Source organism: Tachypleus tridentatus, chromosome 7, assembly GCF_004210375.1.
Source record: "Tachypleus tridentatus isolate NWPU-2018 chromosome 7, ASM421037v1, whole genome shotgun sequence".
Taxonomy (NCBI): domain Eukaryota; kingdom Metazoa; phylum Arthropoda; class Merostomata; order Xiphosura; family Limulidae; genus Tachypleus; species Tachypleus tridentatus.
Window position 1 is genome coordinate 24,220,349 of NC_134831.1, and position 26,033 is coordinate 24,246,381.

The window sequence follows — 26,033 nt, forward strand, 5'->3', positions numbered from 1 at the left end:
ACAAACAAACAAATAACGAAAAATCCGTACTCAGTCACATTCTTTTATTTTATTTTATATTCGCTAGAAATATTAAATATTTATTTCACTCAGTCGACAGAGAAAGTCTCAGTTTTCTCGCGAAATTCCCTCACAAAAAACATAATAAACAACAAAACCATTTTTTTCCTTAATTGAATTGCACCATGTCTGTTTTTGGTTCTTTTATTCAGTGTGATATTATAAGTATATAATTTAAATTACAAACAATTATTGTACTTAATTTTGATACGTAGCGTTGTAACAGTACTGCAAATGTTCAATAACAAAACGACTTCAGGCTGGTGATATAGTAGGTACTTCAAATGTGGAGTCTCTTTTCGTTTGTTGAAGAACAGTTAAAATATTAACGAAGTCATATATATATATATCTTTAAGGCTAATAATTTAAAGGTAGATAAAATAACAAGAGCAAGTGAAAGAGATGACTAATCTTGTTACTGATACCCAGGATAATGTATCGTTATTAATCGAGACTGTAGATTTTGCAGCTAAGAAACACAAATCTCAGAAAAGAAAAGATATTGCACAAACTCCGTATATTAATCACCCTATAGGTGTGTAAAAGAGTATAACTTTAATACATAATAAAGTTAAGTGATGTAAATTCGCGCTACTATACTTCAACTAAATGGTAAATTGTAAGATAATGCTTATGCTTTATTATTATTACTATAATTTTTATATTTTAATCCCGACGAAGACTAAACTTAAGTACTAGTACAAGTATATAATGTTGTATGGAAGTATGATAGATTTAATAATCATTATCAAAATAGTGTACAGTTAATATGATTAATGGTGTTAGATGTAAGAGTTGGGGTTTCTTTTACCTTATGATTTGTATAAAGAAAACAGAGGGTTTTAAATGAGACTCGGTTTAACGTTTAATGTCGCACATAACGTTGGTGTATACATCACGATAGTATGTGTTTGTGGGGTGTTACTTTAGGGCTTATTGTTTAGAACTCTTTTTGATTCTTGATGTATGCCAACTAGGTGAGAGTAACCGTTTGAGAGAAAGCGAAAACTGTTTGAAGGACAGTTGTAACTAATGTTCCCCTTCTTCTTTTACTATGTTAACTAAACCTCTAATTACCTCATTAGATGCTAATTGCACAGTGTGTTCGGAAAGTCACTGTGCACTTATATATTTATTAACAGACATGCTTCAATATAGAATACAGGAAGTAAATATGAATGTCAATTATAAACAATGTTAAAAGTGACCCCCGTTGGCATCAATACAGGCCTGGATCCTTCTTATTTTGTTTCTGAACACCTCTATCAGTTGCTGGCTTGAAATAGACTGAATAAAATATTACAAAACTGCACAGTGACTTTCCGAACACTGTGTATATTTTGCTTTGTGGAAGGTAATAATTGACTGGTATAATATATTAAGTGCTTGTGTCTTTAAATTGAAAGCCAGAGGTTTATGAAAAAAAGTGGGAATGTCCCCTATTTCAAAGGATTTTGATCTTCTTTTCCAGTCAAAAATCAAAACGGTAAAAGTCGAACAAAATTATCTGCAGACAGTATCCAGTTACCGTATCAAAAGTTTGAGTAATCCAGCCAGCCAACTCTGGGTAATGGTTGTTACTCATGTACACATATTACAGACTGTTTTTGAAGTAATTGTGGGAAAGATGCCACTGCTTTACAAATAATTTAGATAATTTGGTGAGTTGAGCAAGTAAATGACAGATATTAATTATAATTGTGTATGTGGTTTATTTTAGTTTAAAGTGTTATGGATAATTTTGATAGTAGTACAGAAGAAAAATATCTTGATGTTTTTGATGATTAGTAACCATATAAGCAGTTTATTGTTGCTAATAGTAAGACAAACAGGATTTGATGTTATATTTCTGGGAATATAATATCAATTCTAAAGATAATATAAATTTAATTGTATAGGTTCTTGGATAGGTTTCATTTTGGAATATTCACTCTAGGGATCTTTACCTTAAGAAGGATTTTGAATTGTTGAAAAGGATTCAAAGAAGGGCTACAAGGATAATACCTGGGATGGAAAGTTTTTTATACAAGGACATATAAAGACATCTAAAATTGTCTTCTTTTAAAAAAGTAGTAATATTCAGAATATATCTGAGGTATTTAAGATTATTAAGGGAATTGAAAGCTTTGATATATCATTGCATAATTTACTGAATAACACAACACTACCAAACTCTTCGTAAATTATAATTTTAAACACTTGCAAAGTGTTACAAACTTGAAGCAATATCCAATACAGCCAGGTGATTTGTGGAATTTACTAATTGATTAATTGTCAGGCTTGTTAATTGATTGCTTTGAAATATTACTTTACTCTAATGAGACTTGGATAATTAGAATAATCACAAACTAACTTGGATTTCTTGATTATTTTTATGAGCTATGACACTGATAAATTAAGATAAGCAATCTTAATAGCAATATTTTTATTACTTGGATAGTTTAAATAGTCAAAAAGGGTAATAATAGAAAACTAATAATAATTTTGTTTATTTTATTTTTTATCATAGTAATGAACTTCATTGTAATTTTAATTAAGGGTCATTCCATGTCAAATCATCCAGGTTTTGGAAAATTTTCCAGGTGACACCCTCAGAATGCCTTGAAAAAATTCACATGTTCTCATCTACCCATATAATGAAAAACTGCCAAAGATTAGATCAATGTCTCTAATAGTTTCTGATTTACAGCCCTGTAAAATTGAGGTAATTTTTTTTTACTTTTGGCAAATTCATCTTCGGGCAACTTTGGCTGCTTAAAGCTTCAAGAGTAATGGTGGTAGAAGGCTGAAATTTGCTACACTGACTGAATTAATTTGACAGAATTCAAAAATGGTCTCAAACCAAGTTTATCTCTCTTAGGATTTGCATAGTGAGGCAGTAAAATCACCTGAAAACCCAAAATCTTAAAAAAATTGGTTTATTTAATAAGCCATAGCTCTTAATATATGCAAATATATCCATACAATTTTGAAATAATTTATGAATCCCATTGAAATATTCTAATCAGCCTTTACCATATATTCTTACATCTCTGAACATGATCTTAAAAAAAAATCAAGATTGTGAAAAATAATAAATTATCAAATTTGAAGTCTGATATGTACCATTGGGCAAAGGACCACATTCAGGGCATTCAGTTCTTTGTTGTCAATCAGGAATCAGTTATGCAGAATTGTGTAAAGTTTGATCTACTTGAGTGCTATGAAAAATGCAAAACTGTGTCAGGTATTAGGTCACATCATAGCTTTATTCTACCAGCAAATTGTATATGAGAAGGTTATCAGATGATGATGTGTACACAGTTGTAACTGTTGGTAGTAGCAGTGAAAGTGATGCTGCAGCAGCTGAAATAGGGTCTAATGATAGCAATGACAATTATCAGACAGGGAAATATGTGGCATGCATATATGATCATGAATGGTATGTGGGAAACATAAAAAATAGATCAGATGAACATTCTGATGTGTTGGAGTCATTTATGAAGAAATCAAGAAACGAACTGTTCTCATGGCCTGCAAGGTCATGTAAAGATGAAAGCTGGATTCCTTTCCAACATATTCTTTGTCTGATAAGTGCACCTACTGTGCAAGGCTGTAGTGCTTGCCACTATGTTCTAAGTCAAAGTGATCTCAACATAATCAAACTCGAATTTCAGAAAATTTATTCAAGCTGCCTGAACAAAGCAATATTTATTTGATGTTGTTAAGGCTAATTTATTGCCAAAGCAGTTTTTGAAACATTTCATTCTCACGATTATTGCAGTTTGGTGTGACTATAATCTCAGTTATCCCCTGTTGTAGCACTGTGCTTTTTGTGTCTGATTTACCTTTGTATTTATTATATTATGAATCTTAAACTCAGCCATATCTGCATAACTGTAATACATACACAATATATTTGCATTGCCATGTTATCTAACTAGTTATGCCAATAAACTTGTTCAGAAATGAATTAATTCTTTCTTGTTTCTTACAACTTCATTATTTAACATTGTGAAAGGCTGCTTAGAATATTTCAGTGGGATTCATAAAATTCTGACAAGTGTTTTTCAAAATTGTGTGGATATATTTGCACAGTAATAAACCTGAACTGATTTTTTTTTAAATAAAAAATGTATGGTCAGAGGATAAAAAAATTATAACTCAAAAAGTAGAATGAACACCATCCTGATTTTTTTTTGTAGATCATATTCAGAGAGGTAAGAATATATGGTAAAAATCTGAAAAGGCTGAATAACTGATGACATGGTCAAACTGTGGCCTAAAGTAGGGCTATTTTTAGCTAAATCATAAAAAGTTGTATGCAACTACATTTTCTTACAGGAGATCTAATAGACTTTTAATTACAACAATTGCTGATTTATTAACTGATATGGTATAGAAAATTAGAAAACAAAATTCAGCTTTGTATCATATTAAGTCTTAGAGTTATGGCTTATTACATAAACCAATGTTTTTTTACGATTTTGGGTTTTCAGGTGATTTTACTGCCTCACTATGCAAATCCTAAGAGAGATAAACTTCGTTTGAGACCATTTTTAAATTCTGTAAGATTAATTCAGTCAGTGTAGCAAATTTCAGCCTTCTACCACCATTACTCTTGAAGCTTTAAGCAGCCAAAGTTGCCCGAAGATGAATTTGCCAAAAGTAAAAAAAAATTACCTCAATTTTACAGGGCTGTAAATCAGAAACTATTAGAGATATTGATCTAATCTTTGGCAATTTTTCATTATATGAGTAGATGAGCATATGTAAATTTTTTTAAGGCATTCTGTGGGGGTCATCTGCAGTCCCCTGGATGATTTGACATAGAATGACTCTTTTATTTTATATTTCACTAATTTATGTAATCAATACTCAGGTAATCAATTTTACCAATTAACCTTGTGTGTACAATGTTTGCATAAAATAACCATGTACAGAGATGCATTAAAGTTTTCATTAAACAACTTTATTTTTAATATATATCAATACTATCTAACTTATATTATTAGTTACAGTATCATAGATTAAGAATATTGTCTTGTCTTGCTTTTTTCTATCACGTAATGATCCTGACTTTAATTTTTATATGTGAGGATTTTCTAACATTAAATATAGGTTGTTGAGGCTTACAACCACTTTTAATTACAAGAAATAATAAAGACTTTGAACCTCATAACTTCTTGGTTTGCTAAGATATGTTGATAAATTTGTAAAGCTAGTAAAAATGCTGCTTCCATTTTTTGATGCCAGTTATATATATTCAGATCTTGTCTGATGGACGTGTTTATAACCAATAGAAGGAATGTATACAGGTATCTTAAGACTGTATTTAGTGGGTAAAAATGGTAGTGTGCAAGAAAAGTTAATACAACAGTAATACAAATAGGCACTCTTAGGAATAACAAAATGTTTTAATCTATTTATAGTTTCATTAGGAATAATCTATTCAAGTACCTAATATATTTTTGTGATCTATATTTTGTTTTGTGTATATGAAAGCTAATGGATAATTATTTTGACGACCAAATGTCCTACATAAGTGACAATTTTTTTGTTTTTTTATTATATTTTGTACATATTTGTATTTTTTAACAAAAGTAATGAAATGTAAAACTTAAAATATTCTTAGGCTAGGTAGCAAAAATTACTCAAAGTTTTATGAACTCGGGAACTTGAGCTTGTGAGATCATACTGTGTTACTTGATTCATTTAGTTTACTTTATACATGAGGGTAAGTAGGTTTAAAAAAGATAGTGCAGATGAAATATTAATTTAACTTGTCTTCTAATGGACTATTTATAATATAATATATACAAAAATGTTTTATTTCTCTAAAGGTGTAGCACGTATACTTAGTCATGAAGGTGGTGTGACTGACTTGAATGTTATTCAGGTGAGTAACCCAATCTTTCTGTAGTGTAACATAAACTGAGTTTAATATGACAAGTGTTACACTTACAACTGTAGGTTTAAGCTTTATATTATAATAATTTGCATATCCAACAAAACAACATGAGTAAAAGAAATACTTTTTCAGCCATATAGTTCAAAAGTTTTATTTCCAGAACTTTCTATGAATATCAACATTTTTTTAACACTCCTACTAAAAGTGGGGCCTAATAGGCCCCAGAGCAACTTGAAAGGTTATTAATATTAGGCTAATAATTTTGTATTTAAATGAAATTGCCATTTAAATCCATTAATGAATGGATTAACAAGATTCCCACTGTCCCTATCTACTATCTAGTGAAACCACAGCCAGGGGAATGGGCTTGGAGAAATCAGGACTAGAAACGTCTTTTTGTAGGAGTGTTAACCCTTGTGAACCACAGATGTGTTGGAAATGTAAAAAACAAAAAAAGATCAAACCTTTCAAATTATCATCTTAAAAATGAATAACATAAGCAAAATTTAATATTAAAACTGAAATAAATTTCAATTGTCTACACAACTACTGTATTTCTAGGTGAGAAATAACGCTGAAGTGCTAACAAGGACTGAAGCAGCAATAATGCTAAGAGTGGTTTGAGTAATTCCTTGTAGAATTGTTAGTGCCAATTTTAAAGTAACTATTGGGAGATCCTATTTTAAAATTTGTTTTTTTGTATTAGTTATAAACATTTAGCTCAAAGTAATTGGTTGATAAATCACAACTCTATATGTAGAAAGTGGGCATGGCATTTGTCAAAACTTCTAATAAATTTGTTTCTTCTTTCTTCAAATGCATCCTAAGGAGCTTGTATGCATTGATGTATTGATAGTATACATTAGTGCATCCCTGTAGTCTTCTCTGAGTTGCCATAATTGTTTAATTAATTTTTAGAAGTAAATTAAGTAAAATCTCATGACATGTGCAGAAAAGGGTACATGTAATTATTGGGTTACTATGAAAGTTGTAAAAGAACAAAAATTGTTTGAAATTTTTATGTAGGTAAGATATAAGGAGTTTCACATAACATACACAGACATATGTATATATGTTTGCGTGTGTGAGTATATGCATGTATAATTTGTATATATGATAACTCCTCATAATAATCTTGAATATTTCAATGAAATCATTCTTGACCCTTCTCTTAAAAAGAGAGAAGCTTTTTTAAAAGCTAAGAAATTTCAGTGTATTCTAATATGACAACCAATCTATTTCTTCTGTACCTTCTCTAATAAGCTAGAGTCCATCCCAAGATGAGATTTACCATAAAAGCACAGTACTCTCTATCTCTATGTATATATTAGGGTGGTCCTTTTTTGTAGGTAAAATTTCAGTAAAAAATCTCAAAGCTCTCTTCCCCCAATTGCAATATACATGTTTAAATTGGCTGATAATATTGAAGTTTTAGACCACAGTGGCTTGGTACCATATGTATTATTTGGTATAAAAACATTTGCTTTGTATTATAAATGGTTTATTTAAAGTATATTAATATTCTGTTGCATATAAGATAGTATAGTTACATAATTATATATATTTTATATGATTTTGGTGTGGTTAGTCTCTTTTGCAGTGCTATTTCATTGTTAAGACTGTTTTCTGTGGTCTGGCTTTAGTACATCCCTGTAGTCTTCTCTAAGTTGCCATAATTTGCAGTTGTAACTTAAAAGTACACATTGAATTTTAAAGAATTGTAAAATGTCTGTTGTGTTCAATGTGAGAAAATCTTCAGTTTACACGTCCTAGACTTTCTAATATTTAACTGGATGCACTTTGGAGGTTCATCCGTGTCTTACTTTTCTTTTAGTGAATTTATCATTGCTCATTTTTACCTTTATGGATACAAATGTATCAAATAATGCCAAACTGATGAGTTCATTATTGAATACCATAGATGGGAAACAAATTTTTGACATGCATATTTTGAAAATAGTAGCATTTGCCTTCTCGTAGGAAATTAAGATAATTGCAACGAACAAAACTGGCATCAATAGCAATGAACCATAACTTTAGATATACTTGAACAACAAATGCAAAAAAAAAAAGATCCCTGACTTTGTGCAGGTTTACTCTTAATAAAAATAAAAATTGTTTTGATAATTTAGTCTCTGCCATTAGTGCTGAGAAATGTTGAATATTGTGAAACATTTAAAGAAGTGTTTGAAAGTGTCATCAAATTGAAAAAAAAATCAAAAAATCCAATGATCATGTGGTAACAGTTGGTAATAATGTTATAATTGAGAGTATCATGAGCACAACTATTCTGATGATGTCACTGGTATTGAAGCTAAGAATATAACATACATCATCTGAAATTATTCAAATAATACATTTGATGCATTTTATTATATTGTCTAACACACATCCTTTGGGCTGAGTTAAGTTACCACCTGAAGACAGTATAAAAAGAACTATTCGTAATGTAGATGGGAAACAAAACCTAGGGTTAGTTACTCCAAATTAACAAAGATATATTGTTTTATCTCAATAGTATACTAAACCTGCAAATGGAGAATACTTTTTATGTTTGATTTTGATGCAGTGGATGATTAAATATTGATTTTCTGTACATGAAGGAACTTAGTTACTGGCAAGTTTTGATTATTTGTATACTGATGAAACATTTAAGACCATTTCAAATATTTTTGAACAGTCATATATAAATCATAAGCTGAAAGAAAACATTGCCATCCCTTTAATTTATGTATTATTGTAGAATAAAAATAAACACACACAGTACACGTCTTAGAGTAATAAATGAGTAAACACCTGCCTTAGATCTCATGTCTGTACTATCAGATTTTGAATGTGCAGTGATAAATGCAGTCAACATTGAATTTCTATATAGTTAATGGATGCTTTTCTCCCTTTTTTTGTTGGTGTATGTAACTTAAACTGGTTTAAGTGGCCTCAAGCAAAGTTGTAACACAGATATAGACTTGACTTCAAAGATTTCCATGTTCTCTGCACTAACATTTATTCCTATAAACCACATTGCAGAGTTGTTCAACTTTCTTATTGATGAAAGCAATTTTCCACCAAAAGCTCAACCTGTTGTTGATTATTTTTTTAGGATACTTAGATTGGATGTTCCAGCCAGTCAAATGTTTTGCTGCCAACAAACTACCAGTATTTTAAGCTTAAGATTTGGAGTTGCTACAAAGGTGTTTAGCAGTCAAAAACTAACAATTTTATAGAAGGATAGCATCATTGCTTTTTGAAACAAGATTTTGCAAAGAATCCAAATATATGGAAGTTAATTTCTGCAATAAAGAGGGAATAGTCTGATTGAGCTATGTATTGAGCAACTTTTGAATAGTCAAGAACCTTTTATTGATTGGAATAAATTTTGTAACTGAGCAGAGAGATTAAAAATTATTTTCACTGCCTTTCAATCAATAAATAATATGAGTGGTTACTTGCATGGTGCAATTTTGAGTGGTCAGGAACCTTTATTGGTTGGAAGAAATGTTTTAAATGAGCAGAGGGATTGAAAAAGACTTTTCAATACATTTCAACCAATATATAATATTAAATATTACTTGTTTGGTATTGCCCATTGCACTAGTTATTAATTGTTACATGGTTAAAGTAAATAAATGATATTGTTATGTTTTGGTTATTTTTTAATGGTCTGATAAAGTTGCCTATTGTAATATCTTGATGAAATATTCTCCATTCTGATTAAATATCTCATTTTTTACATATGCATGTCTTATTTGAGCAAGAAAGGATAGTATGCTGATAAAATAAAATATTTGATTGATGATGGTGGATTATGTAGTACATTCTAACATTAATTAAATTTTTTTTCATGCTTATAAATTGTTTTTTAGCTATTTAATTATTATGTATGTCTTTGGAAATGGGAAATACATTTGTTTTTTTTAGTCTCATTTTAAATATATTTTTATTTTTATTAATTTTATTGTTATATAGAGCTGATGTGATTGCATATTTACAGTTAATATATCTGATAATATTATAAGTCTTAGTTCTATCCATTTTACCACCTGCAGTAGAACATCACTTTTTTCACATCAGTATTGCTTGTGTTTTATTCCAGATTTCCATCATATTTTGGTTTTCTCATTGCATAGGATGTGTTGAAATTACCAGAGTGATTTTTAACCTCTTTGGGAGCAAAGTATGCTTACAAATCTTCCTAGTTTTCACCTGCTGAAGGCATGTGCATTTCTAATAAACTTGTCACTTCCAGCCTTACCTCCGTACCACAAACACATTCTTTGTTTTCAGTTCTCGTAATATAGAAATGGAATTGATTGTACTTGTTTTCTTAACTTACATTTTTCTTCATGATATATTGACATCAGTTTTTGTTTTACTATTGTATTTACTGATGTATGTTTAGTAATTTCTAACAGATGATTTTCTGTTTGTTTTCTCAATTCTTAAGGCTGCATTACTCCATGACACAGTTGAAGATACAGATACCACTTTTGACGAAATAGAGGAAATATTTGGTCGTAAAATAAGGGACATTGTTTATGAAGTTACAGATGATAAGACTTTACCTAAATTAGAGAGGAAGAGGCTTCAGATTGAAAATGCACCTCACTGTACCTATGAAGCAAAACTTGTTATGTTGGCTGACAAGTTCTATAATCTGAGAGATTTGATGCATCAAACTCCAAGAGGATGGACAAAAGAAAGAGTAAAGGAATACTTTGTTTGGGCATCTAAAGTGGTTGCTGGGCTCAAAGGAACAAATAATGAATTAGAGTCATCACTTGACATGCTTTTCAGAAAACGAGGAGTTTTAACAAACTAAAATGCTGGAATGAAATTACTAGAATATTTGTAAAAGTTACCTTCATATCCTTAAAACAGTATTTTCTTTTTAACTCCATTAGTTTGTTGTTGTTTTTTCAATTTCTAAAATTTTCTGGTTCCATTTGTTCAACATTTTGAAGTGAAACTTATAACTGGTTCTCCTTATTTTACATAATTTCATTTACCTGTTTTACTTCTTTATTTTTAACCATTCACATATTAATATTTTTAAACATGGAAATATAAAGGCAAATAAGCCAGGAGTGTGGTGAAGTATCTTTCAACTATCTGTCTAGTTTTGAAGGTGACAACATATTGGTAAAGTATTGATCAGATATTAGACATGAATACTTTTGACAAGCTACATCAAATAAACTTTAAAAAGTGAAATCACTCACTATAGCAAGGTTATTAAATATTTATAGTAATAGGAAAAAGATATTCTCATATTTTAGGCATGAGTTTTCCTAGTATATTGTACTATTTGTACTATTGTTAACCTAAAGACAAGAAATTGTTCCTTCTAATACAAAGAATGTCTTTGGCATTGACTGTTGTATGTCATTTATAGAATACTTTATTGTCTGCTCTAAAATTTGTTTTTCAAGCTGATAAGAAGAAAGTTCATTAACACCTGAAGTGTTTTGAAAATGAAAACTTCTCAAATATAAAATAAGAGGTAATCCTCAATAGCTGCAGTACTTAAAATTATTTTAGGCAGGATTGAAGTAAATTAATCTCTGACATCTTTGTTTCTCTTTTTTTAGCTATATTTTTGTGCACAAGCAATACTAAGCATAGGTTGCACATACACCTGACTTAATTCTGTAACTCATTAGGATCTTCCAGCCTACCATTAAAGTGAAATTATTTTAGGCAGGATTAGATTAAATTAACCTATGAGACCTTGGACTTGGTTGAACAGATCAGTTGAAAGGGTATGACATTTCGCCTCATGAGTCAAAACTGTAATTAGATCTTAAATCAGTCAAGAGATGATAGAGTTGTGAACAAAAACAAACAAACTAAGAGCCATTCCATGAGGTGATTATCCATGGCTAAAAATAGGTAATAAACAAAACAATAGATGAAAATGTTAATCATAATAAAATTCATTTTCTTTAAAATTTTAATATATTTTCTTCCAATTAAATACTACTGCATGGTAATTAAGTGAAGATGGAAATTTATGAACATGGAAATATCTTGTGTATAATATATATATATTTTTTTGCCATTTACTTCAGGTATTATTTACTGTTTAGGGAATTTTAGAATGCTATATACATTTTCTGTGAAAATTAAATGTTAAAAAGGCATATTTTCAAAGTTTTGAAAGACATTTCAGATATAATTGTGTTTTAAATATTCAACATTCTCTACTGTTTTATTTATTCACTTTTGGACAGATTATTTTGTTTGGTAAAAATGATTGCAGATTATTTCAAAATATTGTTATGATCAATATTAGAAATGTAATGTATAGTGCAGTAACCAGTTTTCCAATATCTTTCAAATTCATGATGTTCTTACTGTTATGAAATATTAATTTTGTAAAATTTCAATTTTAATGTATAATTTACTTGTGAGTGCTGTTTGGTGTACATTTTTCCTACTTGGTAAACTACAAATCAACAGGTAGTTTTGCTAACTGAGAGAGGGGATTCTTTTTAAAAAGTAGTTTGTGAGGAACTAAGACAAAACACTATGTACCATTAATTACAAATGAAAATCTCAAGCTTTTCAGAATTCCAATCAGAGTGGAGATCATTACAATGTGTAAAAACCAAGAGACAATATAACCCAGGAAGGATGAATGTAGTTGAACTGATAAAAGAGATTAATAGGTCTAATAATAAGTATAAATTCATACTTTTTTCTATGTCTGTGATTTGAAAACTGTTATGGGATAATTAAGAGGAATGCAATAAAAATACATCTACAATTTAATGTGATGTATTGATATTATTTGGTTAAATAACTTAATTGTTTTAATTGTATCATCAGGTTCTTTACTGGAGAGAGAGAGAGCTTTTTGAGAATTAGTAAAAGAAGTGTTTGAGACAGAAAACAGCATTTCATGAATGTGTTCTTGCTCAAACGCTACTGACATGACTGTTGGTCAACACAGAAAGTATAGATGTGTGTATGGGTGTCTACCATCAAGGTAGTTACTACCTTGCTTGTGTAAAAGATTGCTGTTTGCTTATCCACAGTATGTTAAACCTTGCAGAAGTCTTTCCCATGAGAAACTTCGTGTGATATTCTTGGTAAATTACCATAAGATGGGTAACTTGGACAGGGTTGCAGGAAAGAGTAGTAGCAGTCATTTCTCTTACATTCATGCTTGAGGTTGTTATAATTTAACCTGCTAATGGTTGGGCCACTCAAGTGCATAGTTTATTCCACATAGGTTAAACTTTCTGGAGTTTAGAAAATCTTACTGAATATTAGTTACAGAAAAGTTATTTTTGTCCAAGTAATAGTGTTTCTCTATATGACAGTCTGCAATGAGGAGCTTAATAACTTAGCCCTGGCTCTATGGTGGTACTGAGGTTTCATTCAAGAATACTTACATGACAGTGGAGCAGTAGTATTAATTACCCTCACATTCATAACTGAGGTTTTCAGAGCTTCACCTTTTGATGGTTGAGTGGGTGTCACCCAAGTGCCTACTTTAAGCAACATAGGTGGAACTTTCTGGTATTTAGTAGATCTTATCAAACATGAACTCCAGGAAAGTTTTCTTTGGTTCAGATCTAGTGAATAGTTTTTCTGTATAGTGCCTCCTGTGATGGGAATAGATAACTTTGCTTTGACTTCTCTAGTATTTCTGGGTTAAATAGCTAGAATGGGATCTGGTGTAGAAAGTGACCTTTACTGATGTATCAGTTGATGAAAATGGTATCTTTATCACCTAATATGTCACAAGCTTGTTAGACTGACACTAAATACTTTGGGCCTAGCTCATCAGTGGGCATGTCTAGTTCCTCATGTCAGATTCATTAGCCAGGAATGCATGAACTCAGGTGAAGATGAGGCTGGTGAGTTTGGAACTCTGTTTAATCTTTCAAGTCTTTAATATTGCAAAAAAAAGGAAACACAAGTTTCTTTTAAGTCAGTATAAAAATTAAATTGCTGAAGTAACAATAAGAGAATAAAAGAGGAGCAGAACTAGTTATATGGAAACAAGAAATCTGTCTGTTTATCTGTACTTCACAGGTGTTTTAAATTTAAATAAGACAAGACCCAAAGGAGCTTGAAAAACAACCAGGGGTGGTCAGAAACTTCCATTTTTCTTCACACTGCTTGAGGAATTAAGAGTTATTCTTAAAGTGAATTTAGTAGTTTTCTAACATAAGTGAAACTTTAAGTAGCATAATTAAGTTTAAATTATGGAGTGTGAATGTTTAACATTTTTATTTTGGTAAATAAGTGTGGCAGGAGTATGTACTGAGCATGACTAATGAAATTCTTCAAGACATCTGAGAAAGCTATGAAAGTCAATGCTAAAAGCAGGAGGGAGAAGTTGTTTAGCAGTGGGATTGGAAGTGGTAATGATCATAATGCATTGGGTTGGTAAACCTGTGGTTCTTGAGTTCATTCAATGTACAGTATAGATTGAGTAGTTGGGTATGGTCTGTATTTCTTTCTGTGAGGTGGACTGTTTGATGCCCCTAGGGAAAAAAAGTTGTGTTTTAAATCTTAAAGGTTTATAGACAGATGAAGGGCTTGAATTCCATGTGGAAAAGAGATAAGTACCATCTTCAGGAGTAAGGAATTGAATAAGAATTCTGCCCTTCATAGTTGTCTTATTTTGGTAGGCATGGCCAGGTGCTTAAGGCACTCGACCTGTAATCCGAGGGTTGTAGGTTCGAATCCCTGTCACACCACAAATGATCGCCATTTTAGCTGTAGGGGCATTATAATGTGATGATCAATCCTACTATTTGTTTGTAAAACAGTATCCTCAGAGTTGGCAGTGGATGGTGATGACTAACTGCTTTCCCTCTGGTTTTATTCTGCTAAATTAGGGATGGCTAGTGTAGCTTTGTGCAAAATTTAAAAACAAACGAACAGTCTTTGGAAAATGTTGGTTTCAAGGGAGAAATCGTTCAAAATTCCATCAATGATTAGAGGTGAAACAGTTGATAAGGACTTTAAATGTAATCTTTTTGTTGAAATGCTACCTGCTTGATCTCAGAACATAGAAACTGACATCTTTATGGCTCAAACTCAGTGGTGAACTGAAGTGTAAAAGTGAAATTTTATATTAAATATGATGGTAACTAATTTGAACTGAAAGTGATTCAAACACATAGTAGCCAGGAATATTGAGAACTTGACTTTAAATAGAAAATTTTGAGACAGAAATGTGAGGTATGATTCTGATTGGTCAAAGGGTCAGTTAAAATTGTAAGTTTATAGTTTTAATGGTCTGATTATAACAATTCTTTGGTCTGAAATTAACTTTGGACACAATGAAAATTACTGCTGTGACAAAGTGATATTTCTAGAGATTGACAAGTATATCATCGCTCATAGACAGTGTATATCTTTCATTTGACCAATATTCAGCTATAATATCCAATGATACTGTTTCTGTGACAGTGGCTACACTAGAACCCAATTACATCGTCATAACTCTTATCTGGTTGTATAAAAACATCGCCTAGGTCCAGTGGGAAGTGGGAAAGAGACTTCAGACAATGGTTCCTTCACATCTTAAACAGAGTATGCAGTCTGTATCTTTTTAAAGTGACAATATATTAAAACTGGTAACTCCTCCTATCTGATTTCTTTCAGATACAAGTTTAGTGCAGGCCAAAGGGCAAGTACAAAGGGGTATTGAACGAGTATTTGTGCTTCTAGCGTGGCCGTACACTCATTCAGCATTTCAACTCTACCGTGTACAAAAATAACGCCAAGAAAATTCTTTCTTAACTTGAAGATGACCTAGGAAGGTCGAAATGTTGTTCTCTCCTTGTCAATAAAAGTGTCAATACCCATATCAGTCGTTATGAGATACAAATGTCAAGAAAATATTTGATCGTACCCAAATAAAACAATGGGTGCACGGAGCATGTATTAGATACAAAAGTTATTGTTAGTAAATTTCATTTTCAACGGATAATATTACTTACTCATAAATCTTTTTGATTCGATATAATCAAAATATATTTCACAACTGCTGCTGGAAACAACATACAAAACTATTCTTCAAACATGTCATTTCTATGAAAATGCATTACTTATTGAAACTGAAGTATTCTCGTATTAACGTTAGTGAAGGCATAATGTGCATTGCAATATTAAATAATGAATTTAATGGTCAGTAGTCGCAGTCTTTTCCATATCTCAAGTTTTAAACAGATCTGATCTTTTATTTTCATTTCAGAGTAACTTCTATATTTGTATCATACAACACTCACAAATGAATGTATGGTATTCATACACGTATAATAGCAAACATTTGTATTCATTCATACACAAATAATGCCATACACACACACACACATATGTATGTAATATAACACATACTAGCAGCTTTAGCTATATTGCCTCAGATAGTTGTATCTAAATAGCTGGCTGGCCTGTTGTCGAGAACCAAAATACATCAGTTGTACTAGAATATGACATACAAAAGATGATCTTAAATACTCTTAAAAAAATGAGTGGTAAGCAGGCAAACTACACACTTCATACCTCCAAATTTTAATGCCGAAATTTTCAAAATTTTTCCTTTGTTTGAAGTCAATGTAGTTTTAAACATAACTCATAGTGAAGAACGTCGTTGGCTTAATCCGTTCTTTTCATTCTAGGTAATAAAACACTTGTTCTGCCTTGAACGAAATGTAGTTGTAATGTTGCGTATTGTATAAGAGAGTTGACAGCCAATATTCTTCAATGGTAAGCCAAATGATGTTTCGAAATTAGGGCCTCTTTTATATTTTAATGAGAATGATCAGTCACTTGGTGCTAGTGACTATGGGTAAATTTAAAATTTTCTGTTAAAAATAAAATTGAGATTTAAAGATTCTGGAAGAGATCTTTTCAAAGTGGACATTCTTGTTCAAGATCTAGAATGAATTAGTCAGTGGAAATATATCTCAAGTAGAAAAACAACAACCAGTTTTATTATTTCACAAATCCAGTGAGACATCACCATCCAGCATCAAGCACTGTGTTTCTTCTATGACTTAATTCATCAGTTTAATGTTGCCGGTCCAGATAGTTATGGCGCTTGACTCGTAACCCGAGAGCCGCGGGTTCGAATCCCCATCACACGAAACATGTTCGTCCTTTCAACCGTGGGGCGTTATAATGTTTCAGTCAATTCCACCATTCGCTGATAAAAAGAGCAGCCGAAGAGTTTGCTGTGAGTGGTGATGACTAACAGCCCCTTCCTTCTAGTCTCACAATGCTAAATTATGGACGGCTAGCGCAGATAGCCCTCGTGTAGCTTTGCGCGAAATTCAGAAACAAACAAAAGTTATCTTTTCAATGCTAAAAGTTGTTGAATAATTAGTGACCAATAAACCTAAAATATGTGGTAAAATAATGTATAATGAAAACATTTTTTAAATTCCTTTTAAATTGTTCATTTTAGATTCTATATCAGAGGCATGTAGAAATGACACTTAATACCTGTAGTTCCTCTTCTATAAGTCTGTTTAAAATACTTTTCATTTTGTACCAAGACTAATAAAGAAGCTTGCGATGAAAGATGAAAAATTTTTGATAAGCTTTTTACATATGTAATATAATACTTGTTGAAATAACTGTTAAAATGCTGAAAGCTACCAAGGCGTTAGTAAACAATAGACCTACAATTTATGATATAAATCATGTATAGATATTTTTCAACATCCTTCTTAATTTTTTATTCTTGATTAAATTTTAGTGAAGAGGATTGATTGTTTCGTTGTATTTACACATATGTTACAGTTCACATTCATTGCCTTGCATGGGTCACAATATATTTGTTTATATATATATTTATAAAAGATTAATTCTGATAGAGTTAAGTAAGTTAAAACGAAAAACTGTGTTAAAAATAGCAAATTCAAATCGTTTAGTATTAAGACTAATGATTTAAAATATATTGCACTCACAAATGTTATAAATCGTCGTGATGCTAATATAAGAGTTAATAAAATAATATTAGATACATTGGTTTCGATGTTATTGAGTTAGAAGCTTGTTTAGTTGGCAGTTTTGTGAAAGAAGGGTATAGTACATTAATTTCACTGATATTCCCCCATATATGTATTCCATATAAACATTTAGGTGGTGATGTATTCTTTGAATTTTTTAAGCTGAATACATAATTATTCTCGTTTAATAAATCTACTTGATTTCATTAAATACTATTTTTCCTGCTATTAAACCTTAAAGGAGTCCGAATGTAGAAAGAAAGCAAAACTTATATGTAAATAGTTATGTTATATATACATAAAGTGTGCGTGTGAAATAATTTTTACTGAACCATCAAAGTAGGACCATTAGGCATTAAATGTGTATTTTTGTATTAGAGAATTTATCAACAATGTACAAAATGGTAAGTAGGGTGAAAATAATATAAGGTTTTTTTTCTTCTTCTGAAGCAAACCAGTGAAGTATATGTGTTGATTAAACTGTTTTTGGTAAACATTTAATCTTAGCCATAAATGTCAGACATTAGCATTCCTTTTACAAGTATTAAACACGCCAGATAATTTTGGTTAGAGCATAATAAGTTGAAGTTCTTTGAATGACAATTTTCATTTACAAATGTGTCCGTATCTTTCATGACAAAACATTATTTAATCTACAGAGTAATATTTTAATATGAAGCCGTGGGTTATCATTACCAGTCTAAGTACTAGAGCTGTTAACTCACTTTTCACAACCATCACGGTAGTAGATTGAACTGTGCAGACTTTATTTACTGCACTATACACACCCAGCATTAATATTATATATTGGCTTACTCATAAAACACAAAAACTTCTTAAAGAGAGGCTGAACTCAATATAAAGTGCACAATGAAAACAGTGAAACTTTGATCAAAGTAGAAAACTTTAACATACACACAACAGTGTGTTGGAAGGAAAGAAAATGACGTTTCGACTTCTACAGTGAAGCCTTCTCCAGAGCTTATTTAATAAATTTGACTCAATTTCAGTTAGATTCAATGTTGAAATAATTCCTTTTCGTGCATATATATTGTTTTGTCGTCGTATTTTAAACCTAACTTTTCACTATTTACAAAGGTATGTTTGAGGACTTTCAGAGATCCTCTGTTTTAATTTCATCGCTGGTGGAAAAAGAAATGTTTAATATAAATAAATATGTGTATGCATATTAGCCTGCTGTATGATATCGAACAATGGCATTACATTATTCAGATACGTAAATTAATTTTGGTTACTATGTGGTGAAATAAAACAACCAGAACCATATAAATATTATATACATTTCACGATTATAAGAGGCCAAGTGGTGTTTCTTTGGTTTGTTCTGCTGTTAACACTTTCTGAACGTAAACGTTCAAACTTTTCAACTAATTGGATGTCTATCATTCTACACAATCATACTGCTAGAGTCGGGTTTAACAACTCTAAATCCAAACCCTTTAAACTCTAAATAGGAGTCTCCCTGGGATCTGTACTAAGCTCACTACTACATATACTATTTATTAATGATATTCCCTTCCCATAATTTTACAAGACCTACGCTTCACAATACGCGGCCAATATTACAATCTGGAGCACATCAAGCCTTCTGGCGGCCGCCAGTGTACGTGTTCAGGCCATATTTAACAAAGACACTGCATGGTGCAACTGATAGTGAAATGCACTTAACTCAGACAAGACACAAGCCTTTTATAGAATAATACTCTAGAAAAACAAATAACTTCATAAAGCTAAACTTAAATTTCACGACACAGATATTACCTTCCTAACACTGTTAACTTGCTAGGAATTACATTTAAAGAACGGGTGAGATAGAATAAACTTCGAGAAAATTAATAGCACCGTTACACAAAGATTCAACCACTTAAAGAAAATCGAAGCAAAGTTAAAAGAATATAAACCTAGCACAATAATGACCGTTTTCAATACTTATACAAAACCTATATTCGGATATGGTAATACAATCACTTGTAACTTGCTCAACCACCTGCCACAGATGTTAGAAACGTAACAGAACAAAACGATAAACTTGCATACAGTCTGCAAAATTACACCGCAGAGACCTTCCTCAACGTTATCCATAAAGATCCTGGCTTGGAAATACTACCAAAAAATCTGAAGACAGAAACACATTAATCAAATAATTTCAATCACTAGATGCAAAACCACCATCCTGGTTAACACATAAATTCCCTTTTAACTGGATTGCTGATATACAATAACATTTATCTGTATTTACATGCAATAATCTCTTATGTTTTGTTGTCACAGTAAGAACACTGTTCGGTCTACCCACTCAACGCCTGATAAGTGAAATGGGATAATTCCAGGTGCTCTGGTGTTTCTTCACATCCCAATTACGGCATTGGATCATAGTCGATCCCCGATATTCTTAAAAGGGCCAGAAAGTTAATATCTTATATAATTCAATTTGCAAACTTTAGTCCATAAGATTACCACAATATTTCAACTAGATCACAGAAATCTACTATATCATGGCGCTCCCTAGCACTTTTTCCTCGCTTTGGCTCTTTCTATTTCCCTAGAGACCAGCCTTAGCCTGCCCATTAATTCAATCATAATATTTTTCCAGTCAGCCTTAGTCGCATCAATCAGAATATCACTAGTTCGCGAGTGATATGAAGGGTAACAAAAGTTTTTGAACATCCCCAGTAATTTCTCATTTATTTTCCGAGGAACCTTAAACCAAGATTCTTACTCTACCTCCTCCCCCAAAAAATGTCTTGCTGACCGAATTTGTGCTGAAAGTTTTGAATCAACAAAACTGAAGTCCACAGCAGCAAATTTCGCTGATCAAAGAATGCATTAGGCCTCTAAATTACTGGTTTCTTTTATATATTTCATCTTTAACACGCACATTCATTAAACAGTTGGTCTGTTGTATAATATCAAATAATAAATTCGACAAAATATAAAACTATTCACATACCTAAATTAATTTAGGTTACTCTACGGTAATACGGTCTCAAAAGTGTATAGGTAGTACCATTTCACTGTTTCCTTTGGTGCACAAGCAAGAAGTTGGTCTGTAGTGAGTAGGGTTCATTTAAGCAAAAATACAATAACATGTTCAGTTCTGCCATATTGACTAAGAATGTTGTTCTTAAAGTGATAAGTTGAGCACTGAACTGAGCATAAGATTTAATTAAAATTTGTGTATGTAATTTCGTCCCTGGTATGTGGAAACATTTATTCTCATTCTCTGAGTAGAAATCGCATTAATGATACTTTGATTTATAGTGTATAATTTACCGTACTGAAGTTTGTAATAACTTTAGTAACAGTGATCAGGTTTGTTTGAAGATAAGCACAGAACTACAAAATGAACTATCTGTGTTCTGCCCACCACAAGTATGAAGCCTAGATTTTAGCGTTGTGAGTTTATAGATATCTCGCTCTGCCACTGCGGGGTAGAACACTGAAAAATACTGTTTACTAAATAAAAGAACTGTTAATGTATTTAGACTTTAATCTATTCTTGGAGTCACACACTCACAAATTAAGTGCACTCTTTCATGTGATTTGCACGGACTTTGAAATATGTATGTGTTTGAGAAAGTTACCCAACTGTGAAAAAATAATCACTGCAAATAATTCCATAAGCCTTTTCCAGTTATGTAAATGAATATAAGAGTGAGAATTTGTAAACCTATTGGTTCGAACCCTGAAAATTAAAGATGGAATGAAGGAGGTGGGGCGTTTTTTGATTAATTGTGTATAAGTATACGCATAAAAGAACTGGAATTTTATTGTTGTTGTAGTGACTTACATATGTAATCAAAAACAAGCCGAAACAAAAATTCATTAAAATAAAAATTAAAAACGCTGCACTAAGTTAAAGGATCCCAGGGCACAAGCTATAATGTGGGATATAAAATTTACCCTAGGTTTTGGAGGTGACTGAGGAAGTAGGACTCACATTACGGTGGGGATACACTGTCTATCAGTCTTAACCTCTATTCACCAGTCTTATATAAATAAATAAAGTAAAGAAATGACAATAGAAATTGAAATTAAAAATATAGATAAAGAAATTAGGAGAGCGAGGTGTGGGTGCTCAGGTCCATAACGTTCCACTCTATATCACCTTTCACTGCCTGCAGATGGTTGTGGGAAGGTGACTACTCTTCTTCTTTACTTTGATCACATCTTTGAAGCTAATGTTTATATGATTAAAAGAATATGACGTTAGGCAGTGGATATATGTATATCTTGTTGCGCTTTTAATATTGTAGTGTATACTATATTCTTATATAATTTTCTAGAAATTAATGACCAATAATTCCAGAAAACTTAGTTAATTTTTTAGTTTCCGTCCAGAGTTTCGGCTTTATCAAGAACATTGTAATGTAGATACAGACATTAGCTTTCATTTTACTGATTTCTGTATATAATTTTGGATTTATCAAGGAAATATTAATGCATGTTCCGAGATTCGTGTACGTTTTACTGAGTTCTGTGCGTCATTTCAGCTTTATTAGGGACATCCTATTGTCTACAAGGTATATTCGGTTACCTTTTACTGAGTCATGTAAGTCAATGCGACTTTATCAATGAAATCTTAATATACATAAGGACACTAGCTTACGTTTTATTAAATTCTATACGTCATTCCGGTTTTATCAAAAACATTCGATTAAGTTTCACCGAGCCCTCTATATTTACAAAAAAGTGATTTGTAAAGGCGTAATGCGAAACGTTGAAATTAAAATAACTGAATCTAATTTCATGAAGTTAATATTCGTTATTTTCAAGAAAATAAAAAGTATTTCCTGTTTAGTAACTTCTATACGGATGAGTATAGAGTATATTTATTATAACTGTTAACATTTCAAAATCTAACGTTGAAGACATTCTTCTTCCATAGCAATACTTTTGTTATTGTTGTTGTTGAAAGACCATTATTATTTTATCACTGAATTTAATATTGCAACATGAATAAAAACAATCACATGATGTATTTTCTGTCGAAGTCTTCAGTTATAGATGTTGTTGTCTTTGATAAAATCGAAATTTTCTTATTTACAAAATTCCTCAAGCACTCAAATCTGAGCTAAGTGCACTGAAAGGATAAAATAATAATATTTGTCGTATCTACACATCAATTATTAATGCAGTTTGTCGATTGAGTTTCTTACAACATTGAATTTCTTTTTTGTTCTCACAACAATCAGGTAGTGCAGCATCCGGGTCACAGACGTTGTTGACGCATTGAAAAAGGACATGACGCAGGCGCAATGCAAGGTCGCTCATTCTTTGCCGCAGCATCATCTTCAAAGCTCCATGCTACAGTGAAATTGAAGACGTTTTGATGATCACCATACTGAATTCGTAGTTTGCTTAACAAGATTTATTTCCACGTTTCTTTCATTTATTAAAAGCTGACATTTGAGTTCCGAATTATTCAGAGTGACAACAGACGATTTATTATCAAAATATCTATGTTATGAAAACCATTTCTTGTTCCTGTAGACGCGAACCTAATGGCAATATCTCTTGCCATCATTCCGTTGGTTGTCATGGAGATGGATTATCAGAAAAGCAGTTTCCACGTAAGTTCAACAGATCGCCAATTTCAGATTATCAAGAAATGATCCACATGAAATTGAGATCATATTTACTAAAAGCGTGGATTGGATTATATTAGTGTGCAACTAGAAAAACTATTTGAAATAATATGCAAGTCTAATATTAGTAATTCGTATTTTATTGTTGTAACAATAAACTTATTTAAAGTGGTAATAAATAATAAATAACCTCAGTAAATACAGTAAGGATTGTACGTTAATAAACGCTAGAAACAAGTGTAAATATTATATTATACAATCGCATGATCTTACTTGTTCAGATTAGAAGTTGGCAGGTATGTGTTGGGCTGGCTGGTGGCTGAAATTGAAAATCCTTTAAGAATCTAGCCTACTGTTATATGTTTAAGTTGCATGTAATGTTAGCTATGTTACTTATATAAATATCCTGGGTCTTTTAGGTATGACTTAACTCTCACTCTCTGTAACATGTGATAACGTGTTTCTGATGAACACCATGAAGTAACAGTTGTTCTAAAGTTTATGTACAATAATTATAAAGATGTTAACAAACTGTCCTTATCACTAACTATCGAAGACGGTTCAACATAGTGCGTGAATTCAGTTATACCACTGACGTTTACTTTTATCTCGAAGTCTTTGATGAAATAACAGAGCCCGATAATATCAATTTGAATATAGATGGGTAAGATACGATTGTTGATAATATTATAACCTGATATTCAGACTCAAGCGCTGATAAGATATGATTGCAAAATTTCTAGTAGAGTTGAACTAATTACTTCAGTTATGCAATTTTACAACTTTCAGAACAAATAGGATTCTAGAACAGTTTTTAACGATACAAAATGCGTATTATATAAATGTTGCTTAGGCGTCCTTTGCTGAAATTTGAAAGAGTTAATATACAAAATGAAATACAATGATATTTTTAAAACGTATTTCGGGAAATAGTTCACTTCCTTGTCAAGGAATATGTGCTTTTGCCCTTAGATACACACACTTTGTTGACAACCACGACGTCTCATCATTTGAATAAATCTGTTTAAAAATTAAAATATTTACATACGTATATAGTGACACTGACAGAGAAGTTAAAAAAAAGTATCGTATAAGATGTTTAAATCCTACAATAAATAGCGGTAAAGAATGATGACGTTAAAGTATCGCTGACGGACTTCTTTCTGGTCTAACTTGGAAACTTATTGTAACATTTACAGCCACTTTATTAATATAAGTTTATTTTATTTCTATAACATGTCTCTCTATTTTAGTTTGTACATTGCTGCCCTTACGTACGATGTAATAAATAATGTAACAGTAATTTAATATTTTTACATGTACATAATATTGTTATATTCTATATTTTACGTGACGTGCCTTGGAACGTTACTTTAATAAATATTTACTAAGGGTCGTAACTAAAATTTATATATTATATGCTCTGTCTATATGTATAACTTGGTTGTCGTTTATTTTAACCAACTTTTGTTTTTACTTTCAGCTAATAAGGCTTAACAATTACTATGTTATTTACCATTTACAGAATAGTGAAGCATATTGTTCATTTTAGTCCAGTACTGTTTGAATGGTTGTTGTTCTACATCTGACGTCGAGAGGTTATTTAGTGCAAATCTTTCAAATACTACTTACTTTTATATCAAAACTATGAACTTGTAGAATTCAACACCAATAAATTGTTATTTTTTAAATGCATTACATTTCAGGCGAAAGCTCTTATTCAAGATCTGTTTGTGTTTAATGTAGCACAAAGCTTCATAATGGGCTATCTGTGCTCTGCCCACACGGTTATCGAAAACCGATTTATAGCGTTGTAAGCCCTCAGACATACCGCTACGCTATTGGGTAATGGTGGTTAACATGACTAATAGTTTGAAATACAATGGATTTTTTACTTTCTTATTTTATTATAATATTATTATAGATTTATCAATTATTTTGAATGTGTGAGGTTTTCATATAACACATGTTCACTAAAGTCATTAAGTTATTTTTATTTTCGTTTTAGCTGCCTTTGTTGACTTGCCATTCTGTTCAGGTCACTTCTTTTCTACACCTGAAAGTATGATTGTAATGATACATGCTCTGAAATAACGAACACAACAGTATCCTTCAATGATAGATAAGGTGATATTTCGGTGTTCAGGGACAATGGTAAAAGGTTGAGGGGTCGGTTCCTCTGAAATATCGCTGCCTTCCCTTCCATGTTAACAATATGTCCTATTGTTTCCCCCCTTCCCCTTAGTCTAGAAAACCTGAAGCTGGGAGTATATAGTCTCTCCTGTGATTGAATAAGAATGACTACTCATATCATGAGCACTTATCTGATGCTACTTGTGAAGTGTGGAATGTTGAATTTTAATTGGTCCGATAGATGTTCTTCACCTATTTAATATAGTAGTTACAACCTAGTAAAAACCACAGTTATCATCGTTTGAAGGACGTACATACACTACGTTTGTGTTAAATTGTTATAAAAATTGTACTTTTTGGTG

At 31.4% G+C, this 26,033-nt stretch overlaps 2 protein-coding genes across 2 annotated transcripts in view; both read left to right on the top strand.

The window, feature by feature from the left end:
• The first annotated feature begins 273 nt into the window (after nucleotides 1-273).
• On the top strand, nucleotides 274-12,722 carry Mesh1 (Metazoan SpoT homolog-1). Its single transcript, XM_076510779.1, has 3 exons — nucleotides 274-596; nucleotides 5,884-5,939; nucleotides 10,396-12,722. Exons 1-3 carry the CDS (start codon nucleotides 464-466, stop codon nucleotides 10,768-10,770), a joined length of 564 nt encoding a protein of 187 aa, XP_076366894.1. The 5' UTR covers nucleotides 274-463; the 3' UTR covers nucleotides 10,771-12,722.
• Nucleotides 12,723-23,225: 10,503 nt separating this feature from the next.
• The window catches only part of LOC143255315 (uncharacterized), a 29,770-nt gene continuing 26,962 nt past the window's right edge, over nucleotides 23,226-26,033 (top strand). Inside the window, exon 1 of the mRNA XM_076510780.1 lies at nucleotides 23,226-23,523. Within this exon, the coding sequence (XP_076366895.1) occupies nucleotides 23,418-23,523 (106 nt within the window). The 5' untranslated portion in view covers nucleotides 23,226-23,417. The remainder of the gene's footprint in view (nucleotides 23,524-26,033) is intronic.